Genomic DNA, 19601 nt, shown 5'->3' with positions numbered 1-19601 from the left:
AATGACTTCGGCAAATGCACCTAACTTTAAAAAATAGAAAAGAGATACAAATACTTACACTGGGAGGTTTCTGATTCGAAGTCAAAGATGCTCACTTGAAAAATGGAAACAAAAGCAAAACACCAACGGGAAATTTTTAGCATGCCATTTGAACCTGGCCTGGAGGTGGTGACCAGTATCAGGCAGCCTTGAATGAGAACGTAGCAAACACTTCTAGTTCACGTCTAGTATTTGTTTTACTAAACAAATATCGTAAAGATATTGGGTATAAAAGGCAGTAACAGGCTAGAGATTAGATTACACGTGCAGGATTGGCCTACAAAATACAGGTGTGTTTGTGATCTGGGTATTTGTTCCAACATTGGGTGAGGTCACTGAATACCAGACAGATCACACCTAGCAAAAGGGTCTTTCCAATAATACTGATAAGAGCAACAGTATTTCCTAGGCTTTTGTAAAACAATAAAGCCAAACTAACCACAGTTCCAAACTAAAAGGAGCTTCAAGGGTAGTAAGAAAACACATTTCTGGGCAACATTCTTTAGAGATAGCCAGATACTGAACACTTTACAGGTGTTTTTACATTTACCCTGTTTCTCTTCTAAATAAATCTACTTCAAATATCCAAATACAACTTCATACACTGTGCTTTTCAGTATTTCTGGAACAGAGTTTCTCAACCTCAGCTCTATTGACATTTTGGGTTTGGTAATTCTTTGTCGCCGGGGGTGGTTCTATGGGATTGTAAGACATTTAGCAGCATCCTGGCCTCTACCCGCTAGCTGCCAGTAGCAACCTGCTGACTAAATGCCCGTAGTAGCCTCCCAGTATCGTATCCAAACACATCTCCAGGCATTGCAAAGTCCTTGGAGAGCAATTCCCCCCTCTATGCTTCTTGTGGGTGTCCCCTCCCATGGAGACCACTGTTCCAGGCTGATGCTGATACAACTCTTTGTCAGCATTTAGCAGCTGCTGTGTCATGGTATCAGTAGAAATTTCAGAGAGCAGTATTTTAAGTCCTTGTCTTCATTTCTCTTTACTCACTGGGTAGACAGCCTCCTCCAGAATTACCGGACATTTTGGATATATGGGATTGTCTCATATTTCATTACCTTTTCCTATTAACTGCTGGGGTGCACAAGCACTGAATGTGAGTGTAGAGTGAGGGGGTGGTTATGTATGTGTGGGTACACTCACACACATACATAGCTCCACACACATATAATGTTTATGATGTTCTCATTTTTTGGTTTTGCAGGGCAAGAGTAGCCTGGTGGGTGGGTCTAATTCTGACAGCACTGACTGTAATGCCTCAATTTGGAAATCTGCCTCTTATACAATCATGTTAGATGGTTTTCCAGATTAACCTAAAACATGTTGCTTGACAGAAAGTTAAATGCCCGTATTTGGGCTGCTAACCAAAAGGTCGGCAGTTCGAACCCACCAGGCACTCCTTGGAAACTCTATGGGGCAGTTCTACTCTGTCCTATAGGGTCACTATGAGTTGGAATTGACTTGACGGCACTGGGTTTGGTTTTTTTGGTTTGTAACCCATTTTCTTTCTTACCATTGGCCAAGGATATTTCACATATTAGGGATAAAGTCTGGCTATACCTTGAATAAAATTTCATTTTGTAGTGGTGTTATGGATTGAATTGTGTCCCATAAAAATTTTATGTTGAAATCCTAACCCCTGTATCTGGGAACGTGATCTTGTTTGGAAATAGGGTTTTCTTTTTCTATGTTAATGAGGCCACACCAGAGTAGGGTGGGTCCTAAACATCATTTCTCAGTGGTGTCTTATGAAAAGAGCAGAACAGACACAGAGACAGACCCATACAGGGGCAGGACAGATGCCATGTGAGGATTGTACATAAGCAAAGTTAGCCAAGGGTCATGGATTGAATTGTGTTCCCCCAAAATATCTGTCAACTTAGGTGGGCCATGAGTCCCAGTATTGTGTGATTTTCTACCATTTTATCTTCTGTTGTAAATCCTATCACTATGATGTAATAAGATGGATTAGTGGTGGTTATATTGATGAGCTCTACAAGATTAGGTAGTGTCTTATGCCAATCTCTTTTGAAATATAAAAGAGAGAAGCGAGCAGACAGACATGGGGAGCTCATTATCACCAAGAAAGCAGCGCTGGGAGCAGACTGCATCCTTTGGACCTGAGGTTCCTGCACTGAGATGTTCCCAGACCAAGGAAAGATTGGTGACAAGGACCTTTCTCCAGGGCCGACAGAGAAAGCCTTCCCCTGGAGCTGATGCCCTGAATTCAGACTTCTAGCTTACTGGACTGAGAGAATAAACCTCTCTTTGTTAAAACCATCCACTTGTGATATAGCAGCACTAGATGACTAAGACACCAAGGGTCACCAGCAGTACCAGAAACTAGGAGAGGGACCCCCAGAAGGACTTGACATGGCTGAGACCCTGATTTGGACTTGCAGACTCTAGAGCTTTGAGAAAATAGATTTGTGTTCTTCAAAGCCATCCCTTTGTGGTTATCTTTCATTACAGCAGCACTAAGTAACTAAGACAAGTGGGTTTGTTGTTTTCCTCCTCTAACTTGCTGGGTTCCAGTCAGGGTCCTGGAGAACAGAACCCACTCCTCTTTCCTCGGCAAGTGCACCAGCAGCAAAGCAAGGCCCTGGTGTGCGGGACCGTGTGTTTGGCTGGAGTTTGATTTGCTAGACTGCCAGGCTCGTTTAAAGTTCTGCAGTCGAGGTTTGAATGCGGAATTCTATATATCAGTTTTGACATGTTTGCTTTATAACCTCTTGTTTGCTGTGTGTGTGCTTGAGCCCCCAAACAGGTGACCATGGGGCCCTGAAGGGAACATGGGAGGCCTGGGTTTGAAGGAGGCCTGCTACCTAAACTAGTGTGTGTCCTTTCCGAGATTCAGTTTCATCGTCTGTAAAATGTGGATAACAACACTTTTCCTGCAGGACTGTTTCAAGGATGAAAGGCGATAGGCTATGGAAGTGGGAGCCCTCAGCACAGTGAATGGCATATAGTGAGTAACTGACAAATGTTATTTAAACAAGTAAAAACGTAAGTAAATTTGAGCAATAAAATAAAAACCAGTAGTGTTAGATTGTAACACATAGAATAATATAAATATCTGAGTCCATGCTTACATAAATAAATAACTGAATAAACAAGTGGGGAAAAGGGACAGCTCTTTCTTGTAGAAGAATTCTAACCAACAAGTGTACAAAGAATGAGAGAAACAGAAAAACCACCACAGCAATAACTACTGCCGGCGGGCGGATCTACTCATGGTCGCTAAAATCAGTGGGCAAGGGCTTGAGGAGAAGCAGGTTCTTTGCATAGCCTAGAGGTGTCTCCCCGTAGGAGTTTCCCAGGGCTGTTGTCACAAGCAGCACAAATCCGGTGGTGGAAAACAACAGGAATGTATTCTGTCACAGTTCTGAAGGAGAGAAGCCTGAAATCACTGTCAGCAGAGTTCACTTCCTCTGGGGCTCTGAGGGAGAATCTGTTCGTGCCTCTCTCCTAGCTTCTGAGAGCCTCAGGCACTCCTCAGCGGCTTGTGGAAGCACCTCTCCAACCTCTGCCTCTCTCTTCACACGGCGTCACCCCTGTGTGTCTGTGAGCCTGGTGTGTCTGTGTGCCTGTCTCTTATCGTTTTCTTAGGAGGGCACCAGTCACATTGGGTTAGGGTCTCCTAGTGGCCTCATCTTACCTTTACATTTGTAAAGACCATATTTCCAAATAAAGCCACATTCACAGGGGCTGGAAATTAGGACTTCAGTATCTTTTGGGGGGGACACAATTCAACCCATAACATACCCCATGACAGTTACTTATTATAAATAGAAAAATAGTAACTTTGCAGTGCAGAATCCTGGCAGATACCACCTTAACCAAGTCATCAAGGTTGACATAACCAATCATAAGATACAACATTAATTTTTACCCGCTGATGTGATGCATCAAGAAGGATACAGCCCTTCTGTGGTACTCTGGCCAAATATGCATAACCTCAGTCTATCATGAGAAAACAAGACACACCCAAATTCAGAGACATTCTACAAAATACCCTTAAAAAGTATCAAGGTCATGATAGAAAAGGAAGGACTGAGGAACTGTCGCTGATTTGGGAAAACGAGGGAGGTATTCAGGATTGGCTATGAATAGAAAAGGATGTCAGTAGAAAAACAGGTGAAATACAAGTAAAGTCTGTAGTTTAGTTAATCGTCTTGTATCAGTGTTGATTTCTTAGTTTTGATGACTGTACTACGGTTATGTAAGATGATAGTGGCTGAAAGGTGGATGGGAATTTTTTTGTACTATTTTTGTAACTTTCCTTCAAGTCTAAAATCATTTCAAAATATAACAGTTAAAAAAAAGCAAATGTGTAAGAGAGCAGTAGTTACATTGTTGTCTTTTACACATTTACAAGGTACCGCATACACTTGCAGCTCTTTATACCACTGGGACTCCTGCCTTTTGGCCAGGACCATGCTTCCCCGTTTCCAAAGCTGTTCCACCACGCCTACCACCTCATGGACCCCTCAGCAATCCCGTGAGAGATCACTCCCATCTTGCAGCTGATAAGACTGAGGCTCAGAGAGGTACGGGACTTGTCTAAGGTCGCCCTGCTGCCCTTTCCATTCTCCTGCACAATCACATCAGAGGCCAGTCAGTGACAGGAAAACTTAGTCGGCTCAACGAAAATCACATGCAAATCACTGATACTTTATTCTGCAAAGAAGGGAGTTGGCAAAAAGATGGATTTCAGTCAAAGATTCCTCAAGGTCAAACATTCTCCATGGTCCACCCGGTGATGCAGTTAATGAAACGACAGCTGGTATTTCCTGAGTGCTCCCAATGTGCCAGGGTCATTAAATAGAGACGGAACTTCCACCGTTAAAAACGGGACCTTCATTTGGACCCAGACTTAGAAAAGGCCCAGCTTCAAAGATTCTGATTTGCACAGACTGAGTACTTCCATTTCCAGAAGTTCAAAAACCTCCTTTCTTATCTAAATGAGGGAAAAAAAAAAAAAATTTAATAATAATAATTAAAAAAAAGGTTAAGATCAAGAAAAGATGGTCTTGGCAAATAAACTCAACACTTTGGACTCCTTGGCATTTATGCAGCTATTATGGCCAGGATCAAGGGGGAGGGGCAAAAGTCCCAAATTACATTTGATTCAGAGGTAAAGGATTTACACAAGAAAAGGAAGAGGTACTATAAAAAACATCAGTTTCATTAAAGTGCCTTTTTGTTTGCAGTCATTAAAAATAACACCCCTGCAGAAGTGTCTTCAAGGTACCTAAAGTGTGCCTTCTATAACCTAGATTATACACAATATTTCAATGTAGTCTTTTATAGCTTTTTGATGAGTGCTAATGGTAATATCAAAATAAAGAAAATAATTATGGGCAACAAACGGGTTTTTTGGGGGCTGTTTCTACACGGGTTTTTGGGGGGCTGTTTCTACCTATTAGAAATCCTGGTGGCATAGTGGTTAAGAACTATGGCTGCTAATCAAAAGGTCGGCAGTTCAAATCCACCAGGTGCTCCTTGGAAACTCTATGGGGCAGTTCTACTCTGTCCTACAGAGTTGCTATGAGTCAGAATTGACTCGATGGCAATGGGTTTGGTTTTTTTTTTCCTACCTATTATTGTAATTGGAAAACTAATGATAGATTACTCAGACTAAACAGCATAACTAACACCACCAAGTATAGCCTCATCTACCTAACATCAAATTGTTTACACCAGTTAAAAAACCCAGTCAATTCAGGAGACAGGGTGGGTTTGTATACATGTGTGTAGGGAACTAAGCAAATTGTTTTTTAACCTGAACTCATGTCTGATATTCCTCCCTGATCAAGGGAGGATATATAGTTTTATATGGCAAATTAATTCATTCAGCATGTTTAAAGCAGTATTTCCAACCCTCTTTGATAGTTACTGCCATTATTTATTCCAGGTTGGTTAGTGATTGGCAGCCATGTTTATTTACTGTGCAAATTCTTTTCTCTGCAATAGCTAAACTGGAAAATTAACTTCATGATAACACCAGACCAACAAAACCCATTGCCATCGAGTCGATTCTGACTCCTAGCAACCCTACAGCACAGCATGGTGGGTGGCAAATCAGTTTTTCACATTATACGATAATGGATTGCTCTCATATATATAATATGATCTAATACTGTGCCCACAAAGGGATTCAATCATTCACTTTTAATTCTCTGAGACACCAAAAAATTTCCCCATCCCACAAAACCAAAATAGCCCTCTAAATTAAGTAAGTAGGTTTTCGGGGATGTGGAGATGGTGGGCCATTAATGAGGTGAGTTTGTGTCTTCCCAAAGAGTGCACATGTAAGGATGAAAAGCAAAGAGGACTGTGTCTGTAAAAAAGGCACAGGGAAGTGTGCCAGGGCCTCCAGATCCTCCTACTTCTCAGAGGTAGAGACATGGTCCATAGCGAGGCAGGGGCTACTGGTCATTTAGTAAGGAAACAAAGCCAATTCCTAAAAAACACATGGAAAGAATATAGAGTTATGTATAAGGCTTGAAGTGGCCTCTATAATTGTAGTTACCTCAGAGTTAAGATAGAAATCATTTCAAAAGCCAGAATGTGCTGGCTCTTAATGTCAAAGTCTTTATTACTGTGTTTGAACTCAAGATCAAATTGGAAAAAAAAAAATGATTAAAGGCAATTGCTGGTTACACGGTACCTCGGGAATGTCCATCAGTCTCCTCAACTTCTGATCTCTCCAGTTCCAGTCAAAAACCAGAAACTTTAAGGGGTTCAAATCAAGGGCACCTGAAAGAGACAAGGAGCGAGCTGCTGCAGGAAAGACCTCATGACATAAGCTTATTAAAATGATTTCCTATTCTCCTGGTTGCTTTCTCCCTCACTTTCTGTTCTCTCCTCCAGCAACTAATCTCTGCACGTGACGTGCCGCCCTTGCCTGATGGAAGCCTTGCTCTCCTTATAATCTTATCAGTGATTCTGAGGAAAGCAGAGACATTGCTCTTGCTAAGCTCTTCAAACACTCATGTGCTGGCAAAGACTCAATCCCCAGACTCCATTTCGTGAAGCCCCAGAGGGTGAAGTCTTGTTCCTGATAGTGATTTGATAAGAGAACCCTGCATTCTAGGTGGTGGCCTTCAGAGGAGTGGAGTCCAATGGAGTCTGCATAACTCTGAGGAGGTGAGTGGGCAGAAGGATGAGGACAGGGTTCAGAGGATAATTTTAGGCAGAAAAGGAAGTTAGGATGAATGGGCTCCATTCAAAGTCAGCAGTCCTTGATGAGACTGGTCAATCAATTAAGGCCTCTGTCTCCTCTATTTTCCCATCTACCTAGAAGACAAACAATTGCGGAACGTGAGGGCTGGAGGGGACCTCAGAGAGTGTCTAGTCCTCAGAGGACTCGAGTTTTCCCATTCCCCGTGTTCCTTCCCTTGCCCCAATCACCCCCATGTCACGCATAGAAATGGTAGCCGAAGTCTTCCTTTTTTCTGCAGAAATTTCCCTCCGCTTTTCTCTGTGGTTATTTCACTATTTTCCTCTTGGCCCAACATACTTTTTCATGCTTTTTATAAATTATGATGTCTCTTATTTTAAACTGTCTTCAAAATTAAAATAAAAAATGATAAATTGAGAAAGACATGGGTTTGGAGTCTTCCCTTAAAAGTAATGTTCTGCTAGTGGAGAGCAAAGAGGACCTGTTCTCTGGAAGGCAACTGGACATAATATAACAAGAGCTTTAAAGTGCTTATTATTTGATGAAATAATTTTCCTTCTATGATATATCCCAATAAAAACATCAGATGCAAAGATGATCATTTATAATAGGAAAGATTGAAATAACCTGAATATCCTACTATCACAGGATTGTATATACTTTACAATAGAATATTATGTAGCCATTACAAATGAAAAATTAAAATTACATTTCATGACAAGGAAAGTTCTCATGATATATTAAGTGAAAAAAAAAGTAGGTTATAAAGTTCTAAAATGCAGTATGATCTCCACTTCATAAAAATGCACAGAAAAAAGACTAAAGGAAAAATATTCGAATATTAACTAACAAGGCATTATGTCTAAAGTGACTTTTATTTTCTTCTCTGTACATTTTTTGCATTTTTCAAAGGCTCTTATACTCAGAATACTCTTCATGACTATATTAAAACAACACAAGCCTGCCTATAATTGTACAGATCCCAGTGTCGTGGCTATCTTTGCACGTCTGTAAACTCTCCTTCACTGGCCTACATCAAATATGTAAACATCTTGTTAAGCAATAAACAGCTACAGAAAAGGAGTGATGTGCTGTTGGTCTCGTTTTGTCAGCTTTTCAGTTTCTAGACTGCTGGGGCTGTTCTCTTGGTATGTAGCCTAATGCCTGTGACGTGGTTAATGAATATTAAACCATCCATCCAAGCTAAATCAGAATGTAAAAGTTATCTTAACTGGTGTCATAAAAAATCAGCAGCTCTTTCTGTGATTTTCCCACATCAAGTACGCCCTCACATGGAGTTCTCACAACTCTGTGGAAATGTAATTTCAAAATTCTAGACAGTTTCATTTTCTCTTTCTCTCGCTCTCTTTTTAAATAAAGAGAAGAGTGGCCCTGTGGCCAGGGGCTGGTGACACAAAAATCATTTGGATTCCTGGAAAGGGAGAGGTGACTCCTTTGGCTACAAGCTGCGGGGGAGGCAGGACCAAGCTCAGAGTCCCTCCCTGGCTCCCCAACTCTGACTCACAGAAGGATGAAGAATTCCTTTTATCTGGTCCATACCTTTCAGTGCCCTCCTATGCCCATGGGACACCATTCAAACTCCTCAGTTTACTATTCAAGGTCCCCCCTTGACAACCTGGCTTTCTTTCCAATTGAATCACCTGCTGTTACAGCCCACAGAATCTCCACGCCAGAAAGGTGGTCTCTTTAAGAAAAATAATATCTAGTATTTATTGAGTGCTATTCATTGTGCTAAGCTCTTTATTGGCACAACAATCCCATGAGCCAGGTACTAACTATTATTATCCCTGTTTTTCAGACCCCTGTTTTTTGGCTGGTCAGTTGCTGAATCTGGGATTTGAATCATTAAGTTTGAATCCATAATAGGGGCTCCTAGCTTCAACACCATAATGTTTACTCATCGTCTAGTATCAATAAACCACGTGGATCTGTTTGCCTATTTCTGACTGGGTGGTACTCCTATTCCTGAATGCTTTCCCCCCATTGCCCTGCCTTTCTGAATCCTCCCCACATGTCAAAGGTCATTTAAAGGTCTTTTTACTCTGTAAAGCCTTCCCTGCAGATTCCAGCCCCTATAAAACCCCTGTCTCATTTCTACTCCTTTAGGTTTTATAAGGAGTCCCTGGGTGTCACAAATGTTTAAGTACATGACTACTAGCCAAAAGGTTGGTGGTTTGAACCCACCCGGAGGCTCCATGGAAGACAGGCCTGGCAATCTGCTTCTGAAAGGTCCCAGCCTCTAAAACCCTATGGAACAGTTCTACTCTGCACATATGGGGTTGTAGGAGTTGACATCCACTTGATGGCAACTAACAACAACAGGTTTTATAATCAGAAGTGCTCATTCAGCCCTCAGGATTTCCTGCCTCATGCTGCACTTCTCATTTTATGTGCATTTATCTCCTCAACTGAATCAGGAGCTCCTTGAGGGAAAAAAAAGGTTCTGGAGCAGGACAGCCCAGCCTGAGAGACCTGGGGGGCCACTTTCCCCTTCTGAGCTTCCGTTTTCTCTCATGAGAATGTCAAGCTGCAAGGCTGCTGCGGGTTCTAAATGAGGTGACACATGGAAAGGTGTCTACCACAGCACTCTGTACAGGTAGCAACTCAAAAAATGTTTCCTTTCCTTGTCTGGGAGGCCTGTCACTTCACGCATTTGCATGGACTGTGCAGATAGTGGGGTCAATTAATTCTGGATGATTTTCATCTGGAGAGAAACATCAGTGTTTTTAGTTTTAGTCTGTTTCTAGGCAAAGGACCACTGTATATACTGATTTGCCATATTGATGAACACATTAGTTTCAGGTGTATAAAAAAATCCAGGTGTAACTTCAGACAGTTATATAAAAGTTCTATTGCTGTATTAAATAAGTAATTTGGAAATGAGTATTGAAAATGAAATCTTTAAATCTCTCTGGTAGGTAGAAGAGGTAATAAGACCATCAGCAGATTAGCAGGTTAGGCTAACTAGTGGATGTTGTCTGGAATACTTTTCGGGTAAAGCATTAAAAGAGAAAGCATTCTGGAGAAGTAGTCCCAAATACCTGCCTTTCATTCATAGGAACTGCATTTTTGTTCCAACATGTTTTATATACCAGCCCTCAACCATAAGGGAGTCTTGGGGGAGTCCAGACTCGATGAAACAAGAGGGAGGTGCTGGCCACATGCAGCGCTCCAAAATCCAGAGGTTGCGAACTGGTAGAATGAAGTCTGTGTGGATCCACTAATCTGCTTAAGGAATTGGAATCTGACTTAGGTAGGTATATGTACTTCAATTTGCCTTAGTCCCTGCCATTCCTGCCGGCTGATTTTGGAGCCTAACAGCTGAATTTCCAACTCCTGAATCAGCCAGGGCTTGGAGCTGGTTCCTCCGGTTGGAACCCCTGCTGAGAATTTGCATTTCTAGCAAGTTCTCAGGAAGTTATACATAAGAATCACTTGGGGACCTTGTTAAAATGTAGACTCTGATTCAGTATATCTGGGGAGGAACCGCAAATTCTCAGCGGGGAGCTTGTTAGGAATATAAATTCTCAGCAGGGGTTTGAACCAGATGAACTGGTTAGCAGCCCTGGAATTAACTCAGAAGTCTGGTTTCATTAATCACAAATGCAGTTTCCTAAAACTCACTTGGGGGTAAGGCAAACTCCCAGCTCTTCATACCTTGTTTAACGAGTTCTTTGATCCTTCCCGGAGTTCCTACACCCAGATGAACCACACGCTTCTCCAGCAGCTTTACCTGCTCCTGGATCTACTCAAAGATGGAAGTGAAAGTAGAAAAGGAGAATCATTAGAAAGGGCAATCACAGGCCAATTTAGAGCATTTTATCTCAACGTTAAAAAAGTAAAAAGAAAATGGGGGCTTGTTTAGGGTCAACACCCAGGACAAAGAAGGTGAACCCTGAGACAGAAGAGCATCTCCCTAGGAAACTGGTAAAAACTTGAAGAAATCAGGAGTCAGACCTGAGCTTCTCTACAGGAATCTCGGAGGATGGAGGACCACGTGGGGAGAGGTGGATATGCGGAGGCAGGGAAATTCAGAGAGAACCAGGATGGTTGCCAAATACAAAGGCACCAAAGAAATCGCTTCCTATAGGAACAAGGAGAAGAGGTAGAAAAGAAAAGGCTGGGCTGTGGGAGTGGTCCTCAGGGATCATTACAGGAGCGCCCCATGAGGAACCACAGGCCCTGCTTACCTTTATATGTTTTGCAAATAATTTCATAACTTTGCTGTCTCCTTTGAACGCAGTCATCGACCTAATGAAAAGGAATAGCTCAATGCATGAGAAAGCTCACTTATTACTGGCAAGTTGACTACTTAAGTATTACTGGTTGCTTTATTCAAAAGGATGTGCGTACATATGTGTGTATATATTTTTGAGATTTTTAGGTTAGCCCATCTCTGGAATGAAAAGCGGGGTGGCCTTTATTCAGGCATGTAATGGGTTGGCCTGTAACATTCATACACGAGGTTAACTTCCTTGATTATCAAAACATCTGCATTTACCCTTCACTTGTAATACAGAATTCTTGTATTTCAGGTCCCTGGCATAGACTAGTCTTCAAACTGCAGTGTGGTTTTCATAAAACTCTGCAGTACAGTTCTCATTTGGTTGTGAGAACTATCTTGGAGAGGTAATGTCAGCTTGAGCTCTGTGGAGCCCAAGGGCATCTACAAAGGCCTGCCCATGGCTGCCGTGAGGGGGTCCTAGTGGGGGAGCTGACAGGGAGGAGAAGGAGGGCTTATACCCTTCTTCGGTCAGAGCAGCCTCACTTTGATCTACTTTGCAGAGTACTTCTCTGTAAAATCTAATATATGGAAAGGCTTCTGCCAAAAAAGAAAGAAGGAAGGGAGGGAGGAAGAAAATAAGGAAGAAAGAAGAAAACTATTGTCACCAAAAAAACGAACCCATTGCTGTCGAGTCGATTCTGACTCATAGCAACCCTATAGGACAGAGTAGAACTGCCCCATAGGGTTTCCAAGGAGCGGCTGGTAGACTCAAACTGCCAACCTTTTGGTTAGCAGCCAATCTCTTAACCACTGCTCCACCAGCGCTCCAAAGGACTGTCCAAATCAGAGATAGCCCAGCAGGTGGGTAGCGTAAGTGAGCCAGGTGATTTAGGAGGCAGGGGTGTGGACTGAGGAGAATTAGGGCATATGTGCCCTGTTAAAGGTGCCAACCTATGCTCAGTTTAGCCAGTAACCATGATGTGAGATTATGGGCCCAGTGTTACAAGACCTTCTGATTTTCTGAGAAGCCCCAAATCTAGATTTTTATATGTAAAATCTGATTTTAAACAGGAGCAACTCATTCAAATGTTTTAGACATAAAATACTTAGGTGAGTTTAGTCCTCGGGCTGTTGATTTACAGCTTCTGGACTACAGGATAAGCACTCCATTCAGCTTCTAGGTATTCAAAATTCTGGATCTATCTAGATGAATCCAGAATGTCAGTTCTGTGGGCTGAGATCATGCTGGGTGGTGCCTCGCACGGTTGCCTTTACTAACTCAGCCTGCGTGGAGGGAAGCTCTACAAGTGGACATACCACATCAACTGTCTACCACTTTATCGTAGGGCGACCTTGAGGACGCTGCCACTATGTACACCACAGGGGGAAAAACCATGCTTCTCAGGGGAACCTTCTTTTAAATCCCAGGGAATATCACAGATCTGGCAGCTGATGATGTTTCCCAACTTGTTCTGGCTGCTGGGAAGTACAGGGGGTCACCTCTGCAGGTGATCAGGGCCTAAGAGAAATGATTCCACCTGGGTCCACCTGATTTTCTGACCTTTATTTTTTCTTTGCTTCCATTTTCACCACTTTTTTTTTTTTTTTTAATTATGCTTTAAGTGAAAGTTTACAGAGCAAATTAGTTTCTCACTAAACAATTAATACACAAATTGTTTTGTGACATTGGTTGCCAACCCCATGATGTGTCAACACTCTCCCCTTCTCGACCTTGGGTTCCCCACTTCCATTTGTCCAGTTTTGCTGTCCCTTCCTGCCTTCTCATCTTTGCTTTTGGGTTGGTGTGCCCATTTAGTCTGGTGTGCCTAGTTAGTCTTTTATACATGGTTGAACTCCGTGTGTTATTGTTTGTTTTTTAGGGCTGTCTAATCTTTGGCTGAAGAGTGAACTTCAGGAGTAACTTCAGTACTGAGTTAAAAGGAGGGTTAAAAGGGTGTCTGGGGGCCATCCTCTCAGGGTTTCTCCAGTCTCTGTCTTCACCACCTATGTTATATTTGTAGTATGTATTTCTATATATCACCTCAATATTGTTTTGAGATGAAATAAGTATAAATGAACAAATAAATAATATCTTTGTAATTGATGTTTGGGGATAGATCTAACATAAAAATATTGCCTGGAAATACTATTTTCCTTTATATATTATTATTATTATATTTTGAGCAATATCACTGACCAGTAGCAATATATGAGTTTACAAAACAGTGGATTGTGCTATTCAAGTTTTATTGCACTTGAGTTTTTACTTACAAATGAGCTTTCTCCATGGCAAGGTCGATTAGAAAGACAATTTAGGGGACATATTTAACGTAACTCACGGTTCTCAGGAGAACAAAGGTTCTTACAAGTTAGAATTATCCAGCATTTGTGTGTATGAATATGGCTCATTATGCCTGCTCCCCTTTTGCAAATCAGCTAACCTTGAAATGCATCATGGTGTTACTGGGGACACAGAAAAATGCTGAAAATTGGTAAATGAAGTGTAGCAACATGGTGCTTTAATGCCTCTCAGAAAGGAATTTATGTACAGTAGAAGTGGAAATCGATTTGACAACTTGTTTTTAAAGAGCAGCCTCCGGTACAGCTCTTAGCCATTAGCCCTTAAATCTAAAAGGTGTTCTTTGGTGATACTTTTTTTTTTTGAACATTTTTATTGTGGTTTAGGTAAAAATTTACAGAGCAAATTAGTTTCCCATTCAACAATTTATATACAATTGTTCTGTGACATTGGTTACAATCTCCCCCCAACCTTCCTCCCTGGGTTTCCAATTTCCATTTGCCCATTTTTCCTACCCCTTCCTGCCTTTTGAACTTTGCTTTTCGGCAAATGCTGCCCTTTTGGTCTTGTATAGTTGATTGTTCTGAGGTGTACATCCCGCACAGGTGATTTTGTTCACTTTATAGGCCTGTCTATTGTTTGGCTGAAAGGTGATCTTTGGGAGTGGGTTCAGTTCCAAGTTTGAAGGGTGTCTAAGGGCCATAGTCCTGGGGGTTCCATCAGTATCTATCAGACCAGTAAGTCTGGTCTTTTTTATCAATTTGAATTTTGTTCTACATTTGTGGTGCTACTTTTTTTTTTTTTAATATATATATTTTTATTTATTGTGCTTTAAGTGAAAGGTTACAAAATCAAGTCAGTCTCCCATACTGAAACTTACACACGCCTTGCTATGTACTCCTAGCTGCTCTCCCTGTAACGAGACAGCACACTCCACCTCTCCACTCTGTATTCCCTGTGTCCATTCAACCACCTCCTGTCCCCCTCTGCCTTCTCATCTCCCCTCCAGACAGGAGCTGCCCACATAGTCTCATGTGTCTACTTGTGCCAAGAAGCTCACTCCTCACCAGTATCATTATCTGTCTTACAGTCCAGTCCAATCCCTGTCTGAAGAGTTGGCTTTGGGAATGGTTCCAGTCTTGGGCTAACAGAGGGTCTGGAAACCATGACCTCTGGGGTCCTTCTAGTCTCAGTCAGACCATTAAGTCTGGTCTTTTTTATGAGAATCTGAGGTCTGCATTGCACTGTTCTCCTGCTCCATCAGGGACTCTCTGTTGTGTTCCCTGTCTGTGGTAGTTCTTCTGGTCTCAGGCTGATGTAGTCTCTGGTTTATGTGGCCCTGTCTCTTGGGCTCATATTTACCTTGTGTCTTTGGTGTTCTTCATTCTCCTTTGTGGTGGTACTTTTTTTTTTTTTTTTATAATAACTTTTATTAAGCTTCAAGTGAACGTTTACAAATCCAATCAGTCTGTCACATATAAGTTTACATACATCTCACTCCCTACTCCCACTTACTCTCCCCGTCTTGAGTCAGCCCTTTCAGTCTCTCCTTTCTTGACAATTTTGCCGGCTTCCCTCTCTCTCTATCCTCCCATCCCCCCTCCAGACAAGAGTTGCCAACACAATCTCAAGTGTACACCTGATATAATTAGCTCACTCTTCATCAGCGTCTCTCTCCCACCCGCTGACCAGTCCCTTTCATGTCTGATGAGTTGTCTTCAGGGATGGTTCCTGTCCTGTGTCAACAGAAGGTCTGGAGAGCATGACCGCCGGGATTCCTCCAGTCTCAGTCAGACCATTAAGTTTGGTCTTCTTATGAGAATTTGGGGTCTGCATCCCACTGCTCTCCTGCTCCCTCAGGGGTCCTCTGCTGAGCTCCCTGTCAGGGCAGTCATCGATTGTGGCCGGGCACCAACTAGTTCTTCTGGTCTCAGGATGATGTAGGTCTCTGGTTCATGTGGCCCTTTCTGTCTCTTGGGCTCTTAGTTGTCATGTGGGCTTGGTGTTCTTCATTTTTCTTTGCTCCAGGTGGGTTGAGACCAATTGCTGCATCTTAGATGGCTGCTTGTTAGCATTTAAGACCCCAGACGCCACATTTCAAAGTGGGATGCAGAATGATTTCATAATAGAATTATTTTGCCAATTGACTTAGAAGTCCCCGCAAACCATGTTCCCCAGACCCCCGCGCTTGCTCCGCTGACCTTTGAAGCATTCATTTTATCCCGGAAACTTCTTTGCTTTTGGTCCAGTCCAATTGAGCTGACCTTCCATGTATTGAGTGTTGTCTTTCCCTTCACCTAAAGCATTTCTTATCTACTGATTAATCAATAAAAAACCCTCTCCCACCCTCCCTCCCTCCCTCCCCCCCTCGTAACCACAAAAGTATGTGTTCTTCTCAGGTTTACTATTACTCAAGATCTTATAATAGTGGTCTTATACAATATTTGTCCTTTTGCCTCTGACTAATTTCGCTCAGCATAATGCCTTCCAGGTTCCTCCATGTTATGAAATGTTTCACAGATTCGTCACTGTTCTTTATCGATGCGTAGTATTCCATTGTGTGAATATACCACAATTTATTTACCCATTCATCCGTTGATGGACACCTTGGTTGCTTCCAACTTTTTGCTATTGTAAACAGAGCTGCAATAAACATGGGTGTACATATATCTGTTTGTATGAAGGCTCTCGTATCTCTAGGGTATATTCCCAGGAGTGGGATTTCTGGGTTGTATGGTAGTTCTATTTCTAACTGTTTAAGATAATGCCAGATAGATTTCCAAAGTGGTTGTACCATTTTACATTCCCACCAGCAGTGTATAAGAGTTCCAATCTCTCCGCAGCCTCTCCAACATTTATTATTTTGTGTTTTTTGGATTAATGCCAGCCTTGCTGGTGTGAGATGGAATCTCATCGTAGTTTTAATTTGCATTTCTCTAATGGCTAATGATCGAGAGCATTTTCTCATGTATCTGTTGGCTGCCTGAATATCTTCTTTAGAGAAATGTGTGTTCATATCCTTTGCCCACTTCTTGATTGGGTTGTTTGTCTTTTTGTGGTTGAGTTTTGACAGAATCATGTAGATTTTAGAGATCAGGCGCTGGTCGGAGATGTCATAGCTGAAAATTCTTTCCCAATCTGTAGGTGGTCTTTTTACTCTTTTGGTGAAGTCTTTAGATGAGCATAGGTGTTTGATTTTTAGGAGCTCCCAGTTATCGGGTTTCTCTTCATCATTTTTGGTAATGTTTTGTATTCTGTTTATACCTGGTATTAGGGCTCCTAGGGTTGTCCCAATTTTTTCTTCCATGATCTTTATCGTTTTAGTCTTTATGTTTAGGTCTTTGATCCACTTGGAGTTAGTTTTTGTGCATGGTGTGAGGTATGGGTCCTGTTTCATTTTTTTGCAAATGGATATCCAGTTATGCCAGCACCATTTGTTAAAAAGGCTGTCTTTTCCCCAGTTAATTGACACTGGTCCTTTGTCAAATATCAGCTGCTCATACGTGGATGGATCTATGTCTGGGTTCTCAATTCTGTTCCATTGGTCTATGTGTCTGTTGTTGTACCAATACCAGGCTGTTTTGACTACTGTGGCTGTATAATAGGTTCTGAAGTCAGGTAAGGTGAGGCCTCCCACTTTCTTCTTCTTTTTCAGTAGTGCTTTGCTTATCCGGGGCTTTTTTCCCTTCCATATGAAATTGGTGATTTGTTTCTCTATCCCCTTAAAATATGACATTGGAATTTGGATCGGAAGTGCGTTAAATGTATAGATGGCTTTTGGTAGAATAGACATTTTTACTATGTTAAGTCTTCCTATCCATGAGCAAGGTATGTTTTTCCACTTAAGTATGTCCTTTTGAATTTCTTGTAGTAGAGCTTTGTAGTTTTCTTTGTATAGGTCTTTTACATCCTTGGTAAGATTTATTCCTAAGTATCTTATCTTCTTGGGGGCTACCGTGAATGGTATTGATTTGGTTATTTCCTCTTCGGTGTTCTTTTTGTTGATGTAGAGGAATCCAAGTGATTTTTGTATGTTTATTTTATAACCTGAGACTCTGCCAAACTCTTCTATTAGTTTCAGTAGTTTTCTGGAGGATTCCTTAGGGTTTTCTGTGTATATAATCATGTCATCTGCAAATAGTGATAACTTTACTTCTTCCTTGCCAATCCGGATACCTTTTATTTCTTTGTCTAGCCTGATTGCCCTGGCTAAGACTTCCAGCACGATGTTGAATAAGAGCGGTGATAAAGGGCATCCTTGTCTGGTTCCCGTTCTCAAGGGAAATGCTTTCAGGTTCTCTCCATTTAGAGTGATATTGGCTGTTGGCTTTGCATAGATGCCCTTTATTATGTTGAGGAATTTTCCTTCAATTCCTATTTTGGTAAGAGTTTTTATCATAAATGGGTGTTGGACTTTGTCAAATGCCTTTTCTGCATCAATTGATAAGATCATGTGGTTTTTGTCTTTTGTTTTATTTATGTGATGGATTACATTAATGGTTTTTCTGATATTAAACCAGCCTTGCATACCTGGTATAAATCCCACTTGATCAGGGTGAATTATTTTTTTGATGTGTTGTTGGATTCTATTGGCTAGAATTTTGTTGAGGATTTTTGCATCAATGTTCATGAGGGATATAGGTCTATAATTTTCTTTTTTTGTAATGTCTTTACCTGGTTTTGGTATCAGGGAGATGGTGGCTTCATAGAATGAGTTGGGTAGTATTCCGTCATTTTCTATGCTTTGGAATACCTTTAGTAGTAGTGGTGTTAACTCTTCTCTGAAAATTTGGTAGAACTCTGCAGTGAAGCCGTCCGGGCCAGGACTTTTTTTTGTTGGGAGTTTTTTGATTACCGTTTCAATCTCTTTTTTTGTTATGGGTCTATTTAGTTGTTCTGCTTCTGAATGTGTTAGTTTAGGTAGGTAGTGTTTTTCAAGGAATTCATCCATTTCTTCTAGGTTTTCAAATTTGTTAGAGTACAATTTTTCATAATAATCTGAAATGATTCTTTTAATTTCATTTGGTTCTGTTGTGATGTGGTCCTTCTCATTTCTTATTCGGGTTATTTGTTTCCTTTCCTGTATTTCTTTAGTCAGTCTAGCCAATGGTTTATCAATTTTGTTAATTTTTTCAAAGAACCAGCTTTTGGCTTTGTTAATTCTTTCAATTGTTTTTCTGTTCTCTAATTCATTTAGTTCAGCTCTAATTTTTATTATTTGTTTTCTTCTGGTGCCTGATGGATTCTTTTGTTGCTCACTTTCTATTTGTTCAAGTTGTAGGGACAGTTCTCTGATTTTGGCTCTTTCTTCTTTTTGTATGTGTGCATTTATTGATATAAATTGACCTCTGAGCACTGCTTTTGCTGTGTCCCAGAGGTTTTGATAGGAAGTATTTTCATTCTCGTTGCTGTCTATGAATTTCCTTATTCCCTCCTTGATGTCTTCTATAACCCAGTCTTTTTTCGGGAGGGTATTGTTCATTTTCCAAGTATTTGATTTCTTTTCCCTCGTTCTTCTGTTATTGATCTCTAGTTTTATTGCCTTGTGGTCTGAGAAGATGCTTTGTAATATTTCGATGTTTTGGACTCTGCAAAGGTTTGTTTTATGACCTAATATGTGGTCTATTCTAGAGACTGTTCCATGTGCGCTAGAAAAAAAAGTATATTTTGCAGCAGTTGGGTGGAGAGTTCTGTATAAGTCAATGAGGTCAAGTTGGTTGATTGTTGTAATTAGATCTTCCGTGTCTCTGTTGAGCTTCTTACTGGATGTCCTGTCCTTCTCCGAAAGGGGTGTGTTGAAGTCTCCTACTATAATT

General features: G+C 41.3%; 1 protein-coding gene across 4 annotated transcripts in view; it reads right to left on the bottom strand.

Moving 5' to 3' along the window:
• Positions 1-4665: 4665 nt before the first annotated feature.
• The window catches only part of CMSS1 (cms1 ribosomal small subunit homolog), a 425391-nt gene continuing 410455 nt past the window's right edge, over positions 4666-19601 (bottom strand). For 2 of the 4 annotated variants that reach the window (XM_049857928.1, XM_049857929.1), the window contains 4 exons: positions 11452-11512; positions 10919-11006; positions 6728-6816; positions 4667-5014 (listed from right to left, as the gene is read on the bottom strand). In XM_049857928.1, coding sequence (XP_049713885.1) covers positions 4931-5014; positions 6728-6816; positions 10919-11006; positions 11452-11512 — 322 coding nt within the window. In that variant the 3' untranslated portion in view covers positions 4667-4930. Of the gene's footprint in view, positions 5015-6727; positions 6817-10918; positions 11007-11451; positions 11513-19601 lie in introns of all 4 variants that reach the window. The other 2 variants (XM_049857927.1, XM_049857926.1) reach the window with 2 other exon arrangements.

The sequence above is a fragment of the Elephas maximus genome, chromosome 18 (assembly GCF_024166365.1).
Source record: "Elephas maximus indicus isolate mEleMax1 chromosome 18, mEleMax1 primary haplotype, whole genome shotgun sequence".
NCBI lineage: Eukaryota > Metazoa > Chordata > Mammalia > Proboscidea > Elephantidae > Elephas > Elephas maximus.
This window is presented reverse-complemented; position numbering and strand designations above follow the sequence as displayed.